This window comes from Centruroides vittatus, unplaced genomic scaffold (genome assembly GCF_030686945.1).
Source record: "Centruroides vittatus isolate TY-2023 unplaced genomic scaffold, ASM3068694v2 contig_1824, whole genome shotgun sequence".
NCBI classification, from domain to species: Eukaryota; Metazoa; Arthropoda; class Arachnida; order Scorpiones; family Buthidae; genus Centruroides; species Centruroides vittatus.
Window position 1 is genome coordinate 1,575,273 of NW_027121123.1, and position 18,932 is coordinate 1,594,204.

At 30.1% G+C, this 18,932-nt stretch overlaps 2 protein-coding genes and 2 long non-coding RNA genes across 8 annotated transcripts; all 4 read left to right on the top strand.

Annotated features, from left to right (window-relative positions):
• Positions 1 to 2,527: 2,527 nt before the first annotated feature.
• LOC136969902 (CD63 antigen-like) lies at positions 2,528 to 5,626 on the top strand. 4 transcript variants are annotated; one of them, XM_067264210.1, is made up of 7 exons: positions 2,528 to 2,665; positions 3,034 to 3,222; positions 3,283 to 3,357; positions 3,420 to 3,515; positions 3,791 to 3,913; positions 4,003 to 4,104; positions 5,499 to 5,626. In XM_067264210.1, the coding sequence occupies exons 1-7, from the start codon at positions 2,588 to 2,590 to the stop codon at positions 5,595 to 5,597; spliced, it is 762 nt and encodes a 253-aa protein (XP_067120311.1). In that variant the 5' UTR covers positions 2,528 to 2,587; the 3' UTR covers positions 5,598 to 5,626. The 4 variants fall into 4 exon arrangements, with proteins under 4 accessions (XP_067120311.1, XP_067120312.1, XP_067120313.1 ...); XM_067264211.1 differs by having other exon boundaries at positions 3,319 to 3,357; XM_067264212.1 differs by lacking the exon at positions 3,420 to 3,515.
• A 1,112-nt stretch (positions 5,627 to 6,738) lies between these two features.
• LOC136969904 (uncharacterized) lies at positions 6,739 to 7,681 on the top strand. The gene is made up of 3 exons (XR_010879894.1): positions 6,739 to 6,944; positions 7,343 to 7,531; positions 7,606 to 7,681. It is a non-coding gene; the product is annotated as an uncharacterized lncRNA (long non-coding RNA).
• Positions 7,682 to 7,944: 263 nt separating this feature from the next.
• Positions 7,945 to 8,996, top strand: LOC136969905 (uncharacterized). Its single transcript, XR_010879895.1, has 3 exons — positions 7,945 to 8,061; positions 8,697 to 8,795; positions 8,869 to 8,996. It is a non-coding gene; the product is annotated as an uncharacterized lncRNA (long non-coding RNA).
• Positions 8,997 to 10,765: 1,769 nt separating this feature from the next.
• Positions 10,766 to 13,258, top strand: LOC136969906 (CD63 antigen-like). 2 transcript variants are annotated; one of them, XM_067264214.1, is made up of 7 exons: positions 10,766 to 10,925; positions 11,934 to 12,122; positions 12,198 to 12,272; positions 12,350 to 12,445; positions 12,528 to 12,647; positions 12,725 to 12,826; positions 13,137 to 13,258. In XM_067264214.1, the coding sequence occupies exons 1-7, from the start codon at positions 10,854 to 10,856 to the stop codon at positions 13,239 to 13,241; spliced, it is 759 nt and encodes a 252-aa protein (XP_067120315.1). In that variant the 5' UTR covers positions 10,766 to 10,853; the 3' UTR covers positions 13,242 to 13,258. The 2 variants fall into 2 exon arrangements, with proteins under 2 accessions (XP_067120315.1, XP_067120316.1); XM_067264215.1 differs by having other exon boundaries at positions 10,809 to 10,925; positions 12,058 to 12,122.
• The last annotated feature ends 5,674 nt before the right edge of the window (positions 13,259 to 18,932 follow it).

Sequence of the window (18,932 nt, forward strand, 5' to 3'; positions counted from 1 at the left end):
GTAAACCTGTTTAGGTGTTAGATATGTGAAAAAATGCGGAAAACTACGTAGTCAGCCCGTTGGCGAGGCGCGAACCCATGACCAGTGTACTACTCGATCATTGATGGCTTAAGGAAAGAAAGATCAAATAACACTGTGCGAAACATTTTTAGTAGACCTGAAACTTCTTATTGACTGGAACGAAGTTGTACACATTGCAATAGCTATTAGCTATATGTCTAGTTACACAGACAAAATTACGATTAAGATTAAAGATACGTTCGTTACCTAGAAAAGCTGCTTTACTACAGTGTATAAGCAAACTAATGACAGTGTTTCAAATGAAACGGACATTTGAGACACTCTCATTTTGAAACGGACTATGTCATTGGTTTGCTTATCCAGTTACATAAAGCCGCTTTACCAAACAGCTCTAAAATTTTAAGTTATACGTATCGGAAATAAAGTTTTCCTTCGAATTACCACATGAAAATTGCATAATCACACTGTTATATATAAATATAAAAATGGTCTGACTGCAAACATCAAAAAAATAAGATATATATATATTACATTTAACGACATTAATCTATCATACATTATCTTAAAGTCTAACTGTTATTGATTAGACAAATAGTACAACTGAAAACAATTTGAATCGGCTCAAAAACTAGCATATATATTTAGCACTGATGCATACTTGATAACGAATTGGAGTGCTGAAATCCGGAAAGAATAGAACACTCGACAGGACTTCGTATATTAAGAGAGAAGAATTATTGCACAAATACTTGATACTCTACGTTTCAATTAAATTTCCTGATTTGGATAGAAAATAGTTAGATTAACAGTCTAATATCTATTTTTCTTTAATTTACCGCCTTTAATTCAGGCAAGGGTCTTGAATTAACTCTTAAGATAGTTACAGAATACTTATTCAAAAGTTAATTGTATATAATGTGCAATGTATATAAATAAAATACTTTAAACTGAATTTTAAGTACTGTTACAAGAAAAAACTGCTCGTAATCGGCTCAAAAACTGTGCGAGAGACGCAATTTTCTCAGTTTTTTTTTTAGCCGAGAAACATAGTCCAAAGTCCTACCTAGATGTTCACAAAGTACAAAGACTTGGCTCTGCTTAAAAAAAAAGTACTAGGGCGCCGTCCTGATACTGTACGTCCTGGCACGACTATAGCTCTGTACATTTATGTAACATATGTTGAATCACTTTAAGAAATCAAACAAAATAGCAGAACAAGACATTGAATTATATTTACTGAACATATACTTGTACATGAATTCGAATTATTTGAAATAATATGCTATTTCAATAAATGATCAATGCAGATTGGTTGGTTCTTACGTATATCGATTCAATGTAAAAACAGATACAAAAAGATAATTAATTTCATTGAAGAGTTGTTTTTCACGTACAGATGCCGTTTTAACAATAAAACAAATGTATTAATAACGAGCTCTTACTTATTGTGACGTCGTTACAATGCCGGGCTGCAATTTTTCGTCACAGTGCTCTAAATTTTAGTAGTGTTATTCTCCTATACATCATATTTTTCCTATTAACTACAGAGTCATGACTGTCATCTATCTAACTCTGTTCATAAGAAAATTTTTAAATTGCAATAACGTGACTTCCGGTCCAAATCGGAAATCCGTATATAATTAATCGGGGCCTCCTGCCTCTAAGCTTTCTATATCTGATCTCGACTTTTATCTATCTAACTGTTCTCGAGATTAAGAAAGGACAGACAGCATACTGGACACCAGTGAAAATTTATAGGTCTGCAACTTTTGAAAATTTCAGTCCAATGATAGGAATTTCAAAAGAAATATTCATTTATAAATGTAATCATTTCAGTGTTGATTATAATTTATTTATTTATTTTTAAACAGGAAAATTATATTCCGAGTTTTCTCGTATGTAACTAAAAGTAAGCTGTCTTAGCATCTTATTATTTAATTTCCCATATTTTTATACGTAACGTATAAAGATAACCATATTTCATTAATTATTCATCTATTTGAACTTATTATTAACTGGACTTTTTTTTACCTCCAATTACCATTAAAAACAATTAATGGTCTGTAGCTTTACTCCATTTCCACCATTCAAATTTATGATAGTAAAATTACAAACAATCGAACTTTATTACTAATTTTTCTAAAATCCACATTTAAAATTTTTCTGGAATTTCTTCTAATTTATTCGTATTAAATGTTTATTAATTTTTTTCAATGTAAAACGTAGCATTTTGAAGTTAATATCATAAAATGAAGAAGTCATAACGAATCAATTTGGCTCCTTCGTAAGATTAACAAACTTGGTATTAAGTTGCTTCTCATAACATTATCACTAAAATACCTTAAGCTTAATATTTTATTTAAAGATAAATGCCGTTTCTCTCCCTTCTTTCATATTTTTATAATCTTAGTAAAATCTAACTAAACACAAAAACAATTGTAAATTGAGCCTACAATGGAAGATTATTCCTTTTCATTTCAATTATTAAACGTTTATTATTAAATAATATAAATCTAAATAATTGTTTTATTTTAATTTAGTGTAAGTAAAGAAATAATTTTGAAATATGTGCAATGGAAGGTGGTTTGGAGAAGAATTTTCAGTTGCTCGTTGTGTTACATTTATTATTGATACTCTACTCATGGTTAGTATCATGATCAGCCAGATGGTCCTTAAGATAACCTATAACTACGACCAGAATACTTAGTCTCAAGTTATCTCTATATCAGGCATCCTGATGTAGATTGGAACTGATTCAGACTTTAATTTATCAGAAATCACTACGGCTCGAAACGTCGTTCTTTATCCCTCACTATTGCGAGTTGACTCCATGTTTAATGACAATAATTGTATCTGGACAAATAGCCTTAAAATGTGTTAATATTTTGGGTTATTTAGTTAATAAATTACTTTATAAATGATTAAATTAGTGATGTAATCTTGCGAGCATATTCTAAACTTATAGACTTTATTATATAAACAAATCTTTAAAATATTTTAATGCATCTGTAGTTTGGAGGTGTTGTGATATTCATGAGTGGTAAACTAGTACGAGAAGAAATAGCGAGCAAAACAAGTTTCGTAAATAACGTCTTACGTCTTCTTCCCTTATGTGTCATGGCTATCGGTGGTGCAATTTCCATCCTGTCTTTTCTATCAAACTGTGCAGCTTGTTTCAGAAATGTGTGCTGCATAATAACGGTGAGAACTTCTGTTATTAAATGTAAATTATGATTTGAAAAAAAATTCTCGTTTTTTTAGATTAGTATAATTCTTTCTTGGCTGTTAATTGTACAGATTTCGATAGGAATCGCTTTAGTTAGAAATAAGGAAAAGGTGAGAATAATTTTCAGTTAATAGATTAACAGATGACTTATTTAAACATGGAATTTTTTCAGATTTATTATATAATTGCTGAGAAAATGCACGAATCGATGAAAAATTATTCGAAAGATAACATAACCAAACATGAATGGGATGAATTTCAATCAACCGTCAGTCGATTTCTTTAGACAGTGTTTCCCAAACTTTTTGGACTACCATTGTATATTTGTTTGCTTCAGAATGAATTTTAGTCCCTCTTGTCATCCACCACCCTTACTTCCCTTGCCTTCCAGCACACTCTTGGATCTTCTACCGCTCTCAGGGGGCTACCGTCCCTTTGAGAGCGGTAGAAGATCCAAGGAGCCCACTTTGGGAATCACTGCTTTACACAAAAATTGGCATACATAATACATACAAATACATAAAAATATCATTTGTTTTTTAGAAAGCGTGTTGTGGAGTCGAAACTTTCACCGATTGGTTATTGGCTTTAAGGACCATGATTTTACCAGAATCGTGTTGTTATGGTTTTGGTACAGATCCGTGTAGTCCTTCATTGAGAGGATATGTAACTGATTAATATTCATATTTAAATTTTAAAATTACAAATTAATAAATTTTTAGTAAAACATTCAAAATAATAATTATTATTTTTAGAAAAGAGTATTTCAACAAGGATGCTACAATAGATTGTTGTTTTATGTGAATATAGCAATATACATGTACGTCGTAACGAATTCTATAGTAGGTCTATTTGAGGTAATGATATTGCTTCTTCTTAAAATAATGTATTTGTGAAATTATTAAATTGCCCGGTTAATAAACTAATAGAGATCATATAAAATTATATACATATATATTTGAATATTCGATGTAATTTTTTTACAAAAATGTCAGTCATGTATACAGAATTTATCAATTTACTGCAACAAAATACAGGTATATTATGCAAATGTATGAAAGATATACAGGTTAAAATATAAAATATAAAGTATATATTATATGAAGAGCATATATTGATTAGTTTCATCAATAATTTACAAATATTGCGCTGATATCACACAATAAATATTACTAATATCTAAAATATCAACGCTCAGACACTGTAATGCCACAAATAAAATAAAATATGAAGAAATTTCAAGTTTCTACTTAACTTTTTTATACTATTGATTAAAGTAACAGTCTCTGAAATTCCGTCGTAAAACGAACCACGTATTTCCTAAGCTGTATAAATTGAGATTATATTTCCAGAAAAACTTTAATTACATAGTAAAACACAAAGAGGGCTAACATAAAATAGGGCATTTCAATCAGTCAGAAAATTGATACTAGTAAAAAGAAGATTGTAAAATTATAGGCCGTAAAGCGGGGGTTCTAATGCCCTTAAAAATTTATTATTTTTATTTAACTTTGTAGAATAATAAAACAAATTTAAAACGTTGCTGTTTTTTTCATTCTTACAGAAATAAATAATTTGCAATGTATTTCAAATATATCAAAAAATGAACTTTTTAATATTTATTAAATATTTTCAAAATTTGACTTACGAAAAATTGAAATTTATCACAGTTTTATCTCGTTATAAATAAATTAAAGCTATTATAAATTTAATTATTTACTGAAATGCATTTATTATATATTTATGTAAACTTTTACATTTTAAGTTTAAGTAAGTAAGTAAAGTTTATTTGTAATAGGGTATACCTGTTACAATTTACATTTTAAATTTAGTTTTCCTTTAAAAAATATGAGAAATTCTAGTTACAAATTGCTTAACTTGCGTAGCAGAAGCACAATGTAGCTTAGTGCAATGTTTTTGTCTACACACTTTAATCCACAGTTTTCTAAACAATCAGAATTTGTCATGTTAAAATATATAGTATTTGTGAAATATTTAGCTTTAACATGTTTTCAATTCTAATCCAACATGGAAATTTATACATAAGCGAATAGCGTAAGACTAAAGATTAATAGAAACTGCGTATAATTTCATTGTGTAAAGATTGTTTTAAAATTAAATAATATTCGTTAGCAATATATAAAATTATTTACAGTTTAAAATTTAATGAAATTCTATAAATATATATTTAAATATTTAATAGTTAAATAATTAACTTTTAATATTTATTTATTTTATTATTTTTATACAGCTAGAAGTTGTTATATACGGAATATTTTACGTTCGAGGCCACGATAAAAGAATAATATACGAAGAGTCCACGTCATCGTCAACTACTTCCACTATTTAATTAAATTTTATTGGAAAAACCTAAATACTAATTAATAAAATATCTTATTACAAGTTTAATAATTTAAAGAACAATTTAAAAATAAGCTTTTCATATCTGCTCTCGAATTTCATCCATCTAATTCTTCCCGCGATCAACTAAGGACAGACGGCCGAACGGACTGAAGGACGACAGTGGGAATATATAGGACTACAGTTTGAAAATTGCTACCCAATTATTAGATATGTGAAAACTGAAGTGTAAAATATATTCAGAAAATTCTAAAAATAAATAAACCAGCAACGAGTTGCTCAACTTTACCGGCAACATTCAAAATTTTGGTAGCGCCAGCTGTTATCCTATTTTATTTTAAAAATTTTTTTATCCTTTTAACTATTATAAAACGGCAAAAAGCTTAATTTCAGGGTTGGAATGAGTTTTATAAAAAATTTGTAAACGCTAATAACGAGTAAAATCGTCGTTAAGTCCGACCATTTTGGAGATACACACGACCCCTATTATCTCCCTACCCCCTCAACTTTTAACCACCAAAATTTAATAACATCCCTCCTCCTAATAAACAAACTATCCTGCAAAATTTCAGAAATTTTCGATAAAAAGCACAAGAGTTATTAAGCTTCAAACAGGGTAAACAAAATCGAGTCCAAATCACCAAAATGTAACATATTTTTACGAAATTAGGAGAAATATAGAAGCATAAGGGGTCAATAGAGCACTCTATTTATCTCCGCAATATATTAAAAAATCGATAAAAACTGAACCATGTTTTAAATAATAAAATGTGATTTAAAAAATAACTTTCTTAATACACGAGAAATGCAATGAAATGAATAATTTGCGACAGATGTTTGAGATCGTACAAAAGGCCTGCAAATATGTTTCAATTACTATGTTCAATTATTTGTAACTTTTGGGACGATAAGTCGACATTTATCGTCCCATTCGAGACTCGTTTTTATTTCGTATTAATCAATTTAATGATAGATTTTATTAATTATTGTGAAAACATTAACATATATTATATCAAATAGTGCGAAGTGAATAAAATATTTATAATGTGCATATAAGCATTTTATTTCGAAAAATAGATTATTTAATATTTAATTTATAAAGCCATTGACGTATAATTTCATTGTTAATGATTATATTATTGCATAATAAATTACATGCTAACATATTGAATTTTGATAATTTTACGGTTAGAAGCATTTAATTTAGTTATTTATTATTTAAAGTTATTTACTAGTTGATTATTTAAGGTATAATATAATGGAAGACAGCGATGATAGTGACAACGACTCTTCAAATCCTCGAACTATACTTTATATTTCAGATATTCTTCTTCTTGTAAGTCAATATTTTTAAAATTTTATTTCAGTTTTTTCTTCGCTTAGTTCACTTTTCTACATTCAAATGTCAATTTTGATTAATATTTTTATCAAAACCGGAGCCAATCAAAACGTTACACGAAATCGGAACTATTGATTCTATTAGGGATTCATGCCATGTGCCCTCTTGCGACAGCACCCTCGTTTAGATGCCATGGGCTGCCACTGATGTGGAATTCAAGCTCATGTTGGTGAATGTCGTAAGCTATTTAAAATCCTTATCAAATCGTATCCTTGATGAATATCATGGGAAAACTCTGCCATAAACTTAAGCTGGAATTTTGGATATATACGAATAAATTTCCTTCAACTCAATTTACAGGCATTGAAAATATTGATAGATTTTTATTAATATAGATTGGCAGTAATGCCCTATTGGCTATTGGAATTGTCGCACAATCGTACATACCTAACATGGAATTCTTAATCAATTATACCGTAAAACTAGTACCAAAGGCTGTCATAATTATGAGTATTGTAATATCTTCAGTTTCAGTTATATATTTCGGTGCCATAGCCAAACGTAGTTCACGCTGTATGAAAATTGTAAGTAGAATATTTTCTTCCAGATATATTTTTATATAAATACAATATATACAATAAATATTTTATGTTTCAAGTGTTGTTTATTTCTGATAATGATTTTCATCGGCCAACTTGCAATAGGAGTTACGATATTCTTGAAAAGGAAAGAAGTGAGAATTACATTTTAAATTTTAATTCATAAAATATATTTGTAATATAAATTTATTATTATTTTTTAATTAGGCAGAACTGTACATTAAAAGTCATTTAGAAGCCAAGATGAAAGCTTATATATCAGATGGGAACATTAAAAAAAGTATAGATGAATTTCAAGCAAATGTAAGTTCCATTGAAAAAATACATAAGTTAATGTATAATAATGTTAAAATCACAATATTATATAAAATATTTAAAATTTTACATCATATTTTTAGAATCAATGTTGCGGAATTAATAATTACACTGATTGGACTCCTGTTCATAAATATGAAGACCTACCACCGTCTTGTTGTTATGGTATAGGTAGAAAAAACTGTGAAACAACAGAAGATGTAAATTGACTTTTGTAAATATTAAATAAATATTTAGAGTATTTATTTTATAATTTCTTTTCCAAATTATTTTTACTTTGCGGGGATTAAGGCTTTTTTCCAGCTCATAATAGGGGTGGACGGGTGATGAGAAAATGATCTCGATATATCCGTGTCAAACTACGAACATTAAAGAGATTCTTACCTTTCACCACCCCAATATTCCCCATTATAAATATAATTAATAGAAACTAACGAAGAATTTGATAGAAACATGTCTCTATCAAACCTTATATTTATATTTATTGGCACCATCCATTAATTCTGTGTACAGTTTGAGAGAGGGAAGTCAAGATATTGTGTACTTGGGCATTTTTTAATGGTATTAGTGACATGAATTTGTTTGTATAAGTCTACTTAATAGTCATGTGAATAAACTATCAAATTTTGTAAATATTTTCTGTTATTTCTTCAATGTCAGGAGGTCCATGAACTATTTTACATGTAATTAAAGGGAGTTTGCCAAAAGTACATCATTGTACTTTTGGACAGCTTACACGACAGGAAGGGCTTAAAAATTGCACACATAATCAATGGACGGTCCCTTTGTAAAATTTATTTATAACTTTGTACAAATTTTTAATTACTGTTTTCAGGCAGTGTTTAAAATTGGATGCCTTGCAAAATTAAAAAATGATTTAAATACCGGAATAATTCTGACAGGAATAATAATTTTTCTAGTTTGCTTTCTTGAGGTAAATATACAAAATTTATACTTTTTTTATAGTAAATTATGCATTTATAAATAAATTTCTTCTTTTAATGAAGATTTTATGTTCTCTATATGGATTTTACTATCAAAAAAATATGGAAGATTCATCTCCGGAAAGTTCCGAAAGTTCGTGAATTATAATAATGAAAAATAAACGCTAAACATAAGATTTAATATAATATATAAAATAAAGTAGTAATGAATACTCAAATATTGTTTCTTATTGTTATTGGTATACGGCAACGCGACTCGTGAAGAAAACCAAGAAAATTCCACGTACCAGCCCATTAGCGAGTGGGACCATCAGGAGCCGAGTGGTTTTATCCAGTCGGCTCCTGGTGGACCCGAGTGTTGTTCCTTATTCAACAGATTATTAACAGAGGGAACAGAAAAATATCAATCTTTGAGGATTAGATTTATATGAAATGATCTCTATGTAACACGTCGACAATTTAAACAGATAAATATAATAAATTCGTGTTTTACGACAAGATTAGTTTTTGAAAAATCGTTGTAACGAGAGCTGTCGTATCTAATTTACCATAAATACAGTGACGTAAATTAAGATTAAATTAAAAATCTGTTTAATTATATTACAAAGAGATATTTAATTAAAATATATTTTGTGGCTAAGAGTTATCATAATTAAAGAGTAGGAGTTCAGATATTTCTGTAGGAAGAACTGTTGGGTACTCTCAACCAAATTTGGTGTACATACTGTTCTGAGTATGCGGTTTCGAATTTTAAAAAAAGTTTCAGTCTCTATGATGAAATTTTGGCTGTTTAACTGCCCTTAACTGCGAAAGTTTCAATCTTCTCAAAACGCACAATCATTTTTTTAAGATTTCCAATAGGGAGAGGACCTCTTCGTAAACCTTTTAAGCGGCAAAATTTCTAAAGTACTAATCTAGCAGTTAAAAACAGGTAATATCTACATCAAGGAAACAGTAGTGCTAAATTTCGCCCTAGCGGCCAAATTTCAAACAGAAAGTTCCCCCCGAAATCGAAACCGCATATTCAGGAGAGTATCTATACCAAATTTGATTGGAATGTACCCAGTAGTTCTTTCTACTAGCTATGAAACCTACTCTTTAATTATAATCATCTTGCACAATAAACTTTTGCTGATGCATAATATATATCGAGCTTAGCTAAACGTTGGTAAGAAATTCTTTCTCCTTCAGCCCTTTATCAGATAGGCTAGTCTCAGGGAGTGTTAACTCTCAATTACAAAATTGTACCAGGTGAAAAATACTTCACATTCAACCCCTCCCGCTTTGCATTCGTATTATGGAGTGATTCATTACTACTCTTTGTGTGTTTTGAAGTGAAGTATTTACGTGTCGTATTTGACAGCCTGTTCCGAATCCCACTTGATATTTCGGAATGCCCTAAAAAGTTGACAGTATGTATTCTTTCAGTACTTCAATTTTCTAATTGACAGTGCAGCCATATTTCCAATAGGAACCGAAATTACACAGCTCTTTCCGATAAAAGGGCTAGAGAGAAGGAATTTCGTATCATCGTTTTCAAAATGTTAAGCTAAAGAACTAAATTTTGCGGCTAGTTATATGTAAAAAAAAAGTGATATAAAAGTAGTATAATTTAAAGTTTATTTTCATAAGTGATGAAAAATTTTCTTTTCGTTTGTTTTATTGATTTTATTGTATTTTTTTTTTTTTTTTTATGGCTCTGGAAGAGAGGAGGAATTACGACTGATCCAAACTCCATCTCAACTCTCTAAGATCCGGTTTGCAAATATATTTAAGATAAACATTATAAAATCAAATTTTTAAATGTTGGCAAAATAATTTTCTTTAATTATTAAAATTACTTTTGTTTTTTAATTTGATTAATTTCGTTTGATATTTGAAAATAAAATTAAACAACTGAAATTATTGATTTTTTAATAATTATTCTTATAATATTACGTAAGAATTAATATTGAACAATGCACTTAACAGTAAATAAGATAAATATAATTTTTAATTACAATATTTTTACTAATTTCATTGATGAATATTAAATAAGATATGAAAAAATGGATAAAGGTGAAGAGAAAGAATTTTCTATCGAAAACTGTGTTTTGAATTTTTTAAATACTATTTTAATTGTATGTATAATTCATTTAATTTTAATTTAACTTAATTATAAAAAACCCTCGTTTTGTGATATATCGGAAATGGAACTTCCAATTACATTCTAATTTAATATTATAAATTAAAATAAAATTTAGATATACATAACCATGCAAATCATTTTATGTTCATAAACGTATCATTAAACAGAATCGCACTTCTTTTTAGAACATTAAAAGAACCTTTCCTCTAAAGCCTGACATATTCCAGGCAGATCTCTTAAGAAAAATTTCTGAGGACCTTAATCTGACCTCGAACCCGGTTCCACTAGATCGGCAAACCAACGCATTTACTGTGTCGCTCATCCGGTTGTGAAAATTACTAAATATTCACTTAACTATATAACATCGAATGAAAATGATATCGTATATCAGTTTCATTTGATGTATAAAGCAGGAATGGCCCAACAATGTCACGATACGAGCAATATGCCGCGTATCAAATATATACGTGAGATCGGCATCTTATATTAGTTTTATGTATGATCTATTTACTGTTTATATATATAAATGTATAGGGGAAGGAGAGCCGGTCGTTCTAGACCAGGGGTAGACCAGTTTTTTAGATGATTTCTTTTCTAAAAATCAATTTTTCTAACATCTTGCGAGAATTAAAACAGAAAAAATTCAAACTTCTAACTGTTACGTAAGTCATAAAGGCCTGGCAACAAAAGTAAGCCTTTGTTAAAACATTTTTTTAAGTTACAGTATGCTTTGGTTTACCGAATAATACTGGACACAACCCACGTATGGCATTGGCATACATTTATTTGGCCCTTTGCTGCGTTTGAGTTTGAGATCACAGTTCTAAACCGTTATTGCGACCCTTATTTACAACTTGAATACGTAGTTATATAGTTCATTATAAATCATTTCTAGATAGATTTCAATTTATTAAACGTAGAAAAATAATTACCCGAAGTGTATAAATTCTCTCTTTACACCACTAATAACGAGATATCCTTTTGCTATTTCTTAATATAGCTCGGAGGAAACGGCATCATAGCAATCGGAATTTTGAAACAAATATACATTTCTGACATAGGAATTTTTACTAACAACATTATATCGAACACGCCAACAATAATTATAAGTATTGGTATTGCAGTTGCAGTAATTTCCGTTTTTTATTTTTGCGTTTTGACTAAACAAAAATTCTTCTGTATGACACTGGTATACATAATTTTTGAAACTTCGTTTTAATCTCTTCCATTTAGAATTTTAATAAAATTGCTTGGATATTTATAGTGCTCTGTATTATTTGCCATAGTGTTCATCATTCAGATTACAATAGGTATTGGAATTCTTGTAAAAAGAGACGAGGTACTACTATTTTAACACTGTATTTGATTTAAAAATACTTTATAACATTATTATTATATTATATTATATTACTACAGGGAAACAATATCATTAAATATAACATGTATAAAACACTGATGAGGTATCAAGTAGATGAAATTATGAAGAAGAATTGGAATAAATTACAAAAATCTGTAGGTCTTTAGATATAAAATTATAACGCAGATCTATATTTTATGCTTATAAACTACATTTATAATTATATTAAACGTTTAGAAAAAATGTTGTGGTGTTGGAAATACGAGCGATTGGATTGTATTTACTAAAGCATCAGAAATACCACGATCTTGTTGCAGTGGAAACAGTATCGAATGCAAAATATCGTTCTACGAAAATGTAAGCTATTTACTTACTCGTAATATTAAAAAAAATACATTTTGTATTTTTTCCTAAAATATGAAATTATAATCTAGAGTACATTATTTAAAAATGGATGCTTCGAGAAGATAGCAAGAGAAATAAATTTTGGAATCAATGTATATGAAATAGTAAACTCGATAGTTTGCGTTCTTGAGGTAAATTGCGTATATTTATGTAAACTGTCAAATACATCTAAAATTTTTAATATGATTTATTTTGTTTAAAAAACTGACAATAAAAAGTAATAATACACTGTTAAAATTTGAAAATTTAATTCGAAAGATGATTGGCTATATTTAAAATGTGATTCTCCAATCAGACAACGCGGAAACTGTAATGATTAAACGTTTTCAGTTATTTTCTAAATACCGAACTAAAAAAATTCTGTACACCTAGTTTGACTATTTTTACAAAAATTTATGATAAATCATGATTTTAATATACTTTTATTAACTTTCATTACAGTTTGAAATTGTTTTATACGGACATTATTATATTCGTGTTTCTAGAAAGATAAAGGAATTTAAAAAACCAGAAGAATCAGAAACTTCAGAAAGTTCGGAAAGTTAATTCAGTTTAATAAATAATTAATAATTTAGTTTTATTTTCAAAAATGTTTCTGTTTTAATTCCATGCTATGCTTTAATATAATAGTGTCGTATTAATAGACTATCAAAATACACCTTATGTTGCGGAGATAATTTATTAAAACTAAACTAACGTTTTCAGCCCATTCAATAGGCGATCACAAGGTCTACTAATTTTGATGGTCTACTAATTATTTGCTGGTTGAGTTTTGTTAATTGTTAGTGTCGTATTATTTACTTTTTATTTTAAAAACAATTATCTTCTATTTCTGTATTACTGTACTTATGAACTGGCGGTCACATAAGGTAGGAATGTTATTGAGTTCGCATTAAAACTTTTTTATCCGTTCAACTTGGCTCTCAACTCCGCCCAAATTAAAAGTGTGCATCAGAATAAAAAATTTCATAATTTTTTTAACATTACATGGTCTTATGTATTTACCAAAGTTATCTAAAGTTGTAAAGTATATATCTAAAGTATGTAGTTATTAAAGTTTTACTCAGAACCAGCGTACTTTTTGTATATTCTACAGCTGAAGAGGAGTCTAGACTCGGAATGCATCTAGCAGAATGACTAGCTGAAAGATTTGATTGTCCATCTAAATGAAATGCGTTCTTGTATGATAAGTCTTTGAATTATCAATGTACTGTACTATATAATTTGTTTTAATTTATTACTAGCTCTGCTACCCGTCGTTGCCGGGAGATACTTATTTCGTGAAATTATATTTACTTACCTAAAGAGTATATCTTCAGAGAATAGTTTGTTACAGATTCATAATATTCCTATTAAAAATGTGGAATATTTTCTAGATAAACTTACTAAATAACCTCCTGATATACAACATTCCGTGTTTTATTATCAGGAGATTTGCAGCTACTAACACGTGAGCATGCAACATAAGAGTTGACACGTGAAAAATAACCGCATCTAAGGTCAAAGTCCTGCAACTCTCGGGTTTCGGTTTTGTGACTTGTTAATGGTCACTGCAAAGCATAGACTGACTGGAAATTGTACGTGGTTAAATTCGAATGGGTAGTTTGTCGGGATTATTGATATGCTATTAAATGATATATCTGTCCTTGAATTTTGAATGTTGGCATGAAATTTCTTTCAAGTATTTCAATGGCACCGAAACGTGTCATTTGGAAGGCCCTAATGTTCTTTAAAAAATGTTTAGTGTCAGGATGTGTCCCATTTAATAGTGATAGAAGAGGTTCGGGGGGGAGCAAGTTTAACTTTGCCAGAAGAGCAGCGCATCCCCTGTGATTCATTCTTCCACTTTAGAGCACTGCAATACACACATACTTTATCCATAGACCCAATATTAGCTGATGAATTGTCATAAGTGTCATAAATGAAGGCACTTCGGAGCTTTTCGCGCCAAGGAATCGTGGTACTCCTTGTATGCTCAGAGACACTCTCAGCCTTGTCTGTCTCAAAGACGGGTTCTTTGAATCTCTAGAGTCTAGACTCTAGACTCTAGAGTCTAGATCAGTGGTTCCCAACCTTTTCTAGGATGCGGAACACTTTTGTGAGCAATTTTCTTTAGCGGGACACTTACTTAAGTTAATATGAAATACATAAGCTTGTCATCAGTTATTTTATTAGAATTGAGCAGTTATAAATCAAAATCTCTACTCATATTATTAACGCCAATTCTAAGACAGGAAAAAATATAGGCCTACCTAAATAACTTTAATGGGGAACTTGTGCCTGATGTTTTTTACATATTTCATTCAGTTTTTATCATTGCCTTTATGTTATTCGAAACAGTAGTACACTCCATAAGTACGAGTCGTACATATATAAGTTTATGAAAATTTTATGATTTTAATTTTTTGATATTCGGCGGCTCGAATACGATTGTACACTTTCCGATTTGCGACTAAATCTGCGGAACACCAGTGTTCCGCCGAACACCGGTTGGGAACCACTGGTCTAGACAGTCTTACCTGTTTACTGGTACTTTTCCTTGAAGATCGGCCAAGGTTTTGTCGTTTCTAAGTAGGCATAATCATCGCTCACACGAAAAACCCGCTTATGTACAGATGCTGCCATCTAGCATGATGACGTCACTTTTTAAATGCCTCAAAGATTTTTCTAATTAACTAATTACTTTTTAATGACAGTTCTTCAAATATAATAGTAAACTTCAATAATACATCTTTCTTATAGATAATCTCTTGACGGGAAGTACTAATTTATGTGTCGCCATCTAGTGAAGAGACGGACAAATAATTCTATACAATACAGTACTAATCTTCAACTTTATGATAATAACCGTCTATCCCCTAAAAACGCAACTAATCGCACAAATTTATTCACAGAATAAAGTCTCTGGTCCTTAAATTTTTAGTTAGAGATCGTCTATAGCTTACGTAACTCTATTTTTATGCTTTTCAACTACATCCCACCTCCCGTAACGCTGCGTAACAGTCTCAAAATTACGCAATGCTTATCTTCCATCCATCCCGTTAATTGTATTAAGCAATAATACACAGCTTGGAGTACTAAACGTTACGTTATTTTATTAATTACCGTATTTTACGGACTGTAAGACGTAGCGTCTTACAGTCCGTAAAATACGGTAATTACGGACTATAAGACGCACCTGAATTTTGGAGGCAATTTTTCGAAGAAAAAATTGCCTCCAAAATTCGTCTTATAGTCCGTAAAAAACGGTACATGTGTAACATAGAAAGAGGGAACATAAAACAGAGGTTTGAAGATGAATCATTCTGTTATCGTCAAGATGAACTTTGTATTCCTTGGAACTTGAAGTCACTCATGACATTATTTTTCCTTACGAAAGTGGATTTTTTTAATGATTAATTGATTATCGAATTTCAACCATTTCAATGGAAAAAGTTCGCGAGACAATTACACGAAAGAAATTTAGATACGTAACAAACTGCCATATTAATTTATAATAAAATTTAAACTGTATAAAATTTATTGTAAGCATGTGTAATACAGTGGAACCTCGGTATACGACCTTAATCAGTTCCTGATGTTTGGACTTATACCGAATAGGACGTATACCAACCTTTCCCATAAGAAGTAATGTAAAAATGATTAATCCGTTCTCATGTTTAAAAAAATCCTCTTGATATGATATATTAATGGGGTTGTAAAATAATTGAAACACTGTTTGAGCACATTAATAAAAAAATAAATTTTATTATAGATTTTTAAAGTTATTACAGTATATTCTATTATATTATTTAAATTATTAAATCAAAATCAAATCAAATCAAACTCTCCTTAATACCAATAATCTGTTTAGAAATTGATTAAACCCTTTCGCAACGTTAGCAGATTTAATGTCTTCATTTTTCACGATTGTCGATATCGTCGTTCTCGGAATACGGTAGGCAACAGTTAAATCTCGAACACGCATGCCACCTTCATAATTTTCAACAATCTCTTTTTTCAGTTCCATTGTGATTCTAGTCATTTTTTTAGTTTTCTGTTGCTTTTCATTTGCCTTTTTGCAATTCATGATTAATAAAAATACTAAAATTTTACTTACAAATTAATAAAATCAGAAGAAATTTAACAAAGTTATAAACCGTGGGACCGCGAACGTCTAGTCTGGTCTAGTACACCGATAGTGCGCGTATAATTGAATTAAGTCGTATACCGAACAAAAGTCGTATACGGAACAAAATTTGTTTCGTCCAAACAGGACGTATTCCGAATTGGACGTATTCTAAAGCAGACGTATACCGAGGTTCCACTGTATACAAATCAGTAATGTAAAAGCAGGGCAGTCGAGAAACCCCTGTTAGAGGTTTACTCCATACCAAAAGAAAAATTAGGAGTCGAAAGCAACTCCTACCCATGCAAATTAATGTTATTAGGCTGCAATTTGAAAAAAATTGTAGACCACTAAACTCCCACCCGTCTGTATACCTGTCTGTCCTTCCTTAATCTCGAGAACGACGGTGTTAGATGAAAGCCAGGAACAGATCTGCAAAAGCTTAGTGGCAAGAGGTCCCGATTAATTATATAAGAAGTTTCGGTTTCAACCGGAAATCACGTTATTTCAATTCAAAAATTTTCCCTTAAAAGGAGTTAGATGACGCGCACAGCTCTATTGTTAAAGGAAAAATATGATGAGCAGGGGCTAGTGGTGTGATATAGCTTAATGGAGCCCAAGCGAATTTGAATTAGGGATCCCCACGTAGAGTTAGACTTCTAGACATTTTTCTTCGAAGGAATTTTTTGAGAGAAAATATTTTCTTATAAAAGATTGGTTTGGGGCCTCCTATTAAGGGGATCTCGGGCAATTGCCGTTTTTGAACATGGACAAGAAAAGATTTCATAATACTTTTGCATCATTCTCGAAAAGATTAACACGGCAGATAATGTCTTCATTTTTCACGATTGTCGATATCGTCGTTCTCGGAATACGGTAGGCAACAGTTAAATCTCGAACACGCATGCCACCTACATGCATGCATGCCACGCATGCCTATATTCTACATCCAAATCCGCTGTCAAAGCAGAAAGTTCGATGCCAATAAAAATGGAATATCTCTAAATATCCTGTTTAAAATTACAAGAAAAGATAACAGTGTGTACAGTACATCCGATAAATTCTTACACTGCCTTCCACACAATGCCAAACACGTAAATCCAGTGTATACACAATACCTGTGTATACACTGGATTTAAAATGAAATATAGTTAGGATTTTCACTAATATTTGGAGTCTCGTAATTCCTGAATCCTTATAAAATATTGATAAAAACACCAAAAACTAAAATCAAAATTTATTTAAAATTTTTATAAAATTAAAAGTAGTCAAGATGAGATAACATTAACAATTACCTTTTACAGTCTGTTCGGTTGTATGACATTTCATTCAACGATTAAAAATATTATTTTAAGTTATATTATGAAAAAAGAGTACATCAACTAATAGAATTTCTTACCTCTTTAATATCTATTGATAAATTATTTATGCTTTAATTGCAGTTAAATGACCAATAACATCAGACCAATATTTATCGATAATATGAAAGTATATTTAGGTATCATTATTAATTATACCGTGGTATTTCACTGTTATAAGCTAAATATACTTTGCAATTTGTTTGTACGAAGTTACAGTATATACAAGGAGGACAGAATGTGTATGCCTTCTGTTCCGCCCTCTTGTATTCTCCCTTTTTCCAACATTACTTTGGCATTTGTTTTATAAAAATGCAAACGTCAAGATAAATTAAGTAGCAGGGTTATTGAATAAATTTTTAGGCCGTACTAAGGCATATGTGCAAGAATCGCCACCCTGGGGCCTCGTATAGATATAGGGAGCTTCTAAACATCATGCAAGAGTATTTAGAGTCCACTGTAAGAAGAAATCGGAGCCTCCTTACTTATTGCAGATAGAATATTTTTTGCTCTCTGGTATCTTTAACGAGGATAACGTAGAAATTAGCTCCTCAGGCTCAGAGGACTGGAAAGTATTAATACTATTTTGTGCATGTTCATTACACGTGGGTACATGTAACTAATTTGCTATAAATGAAACGAAACGTGTATCAAACGTTCCTCCTTGAATAATTAATAACCAAAAATAAAAACATTATTTCCGTAATTTGTGAATCAATTTGAAAGTTCGAAAACAAAAAAGAATCCACACAGATGCTACAGTATCAATTG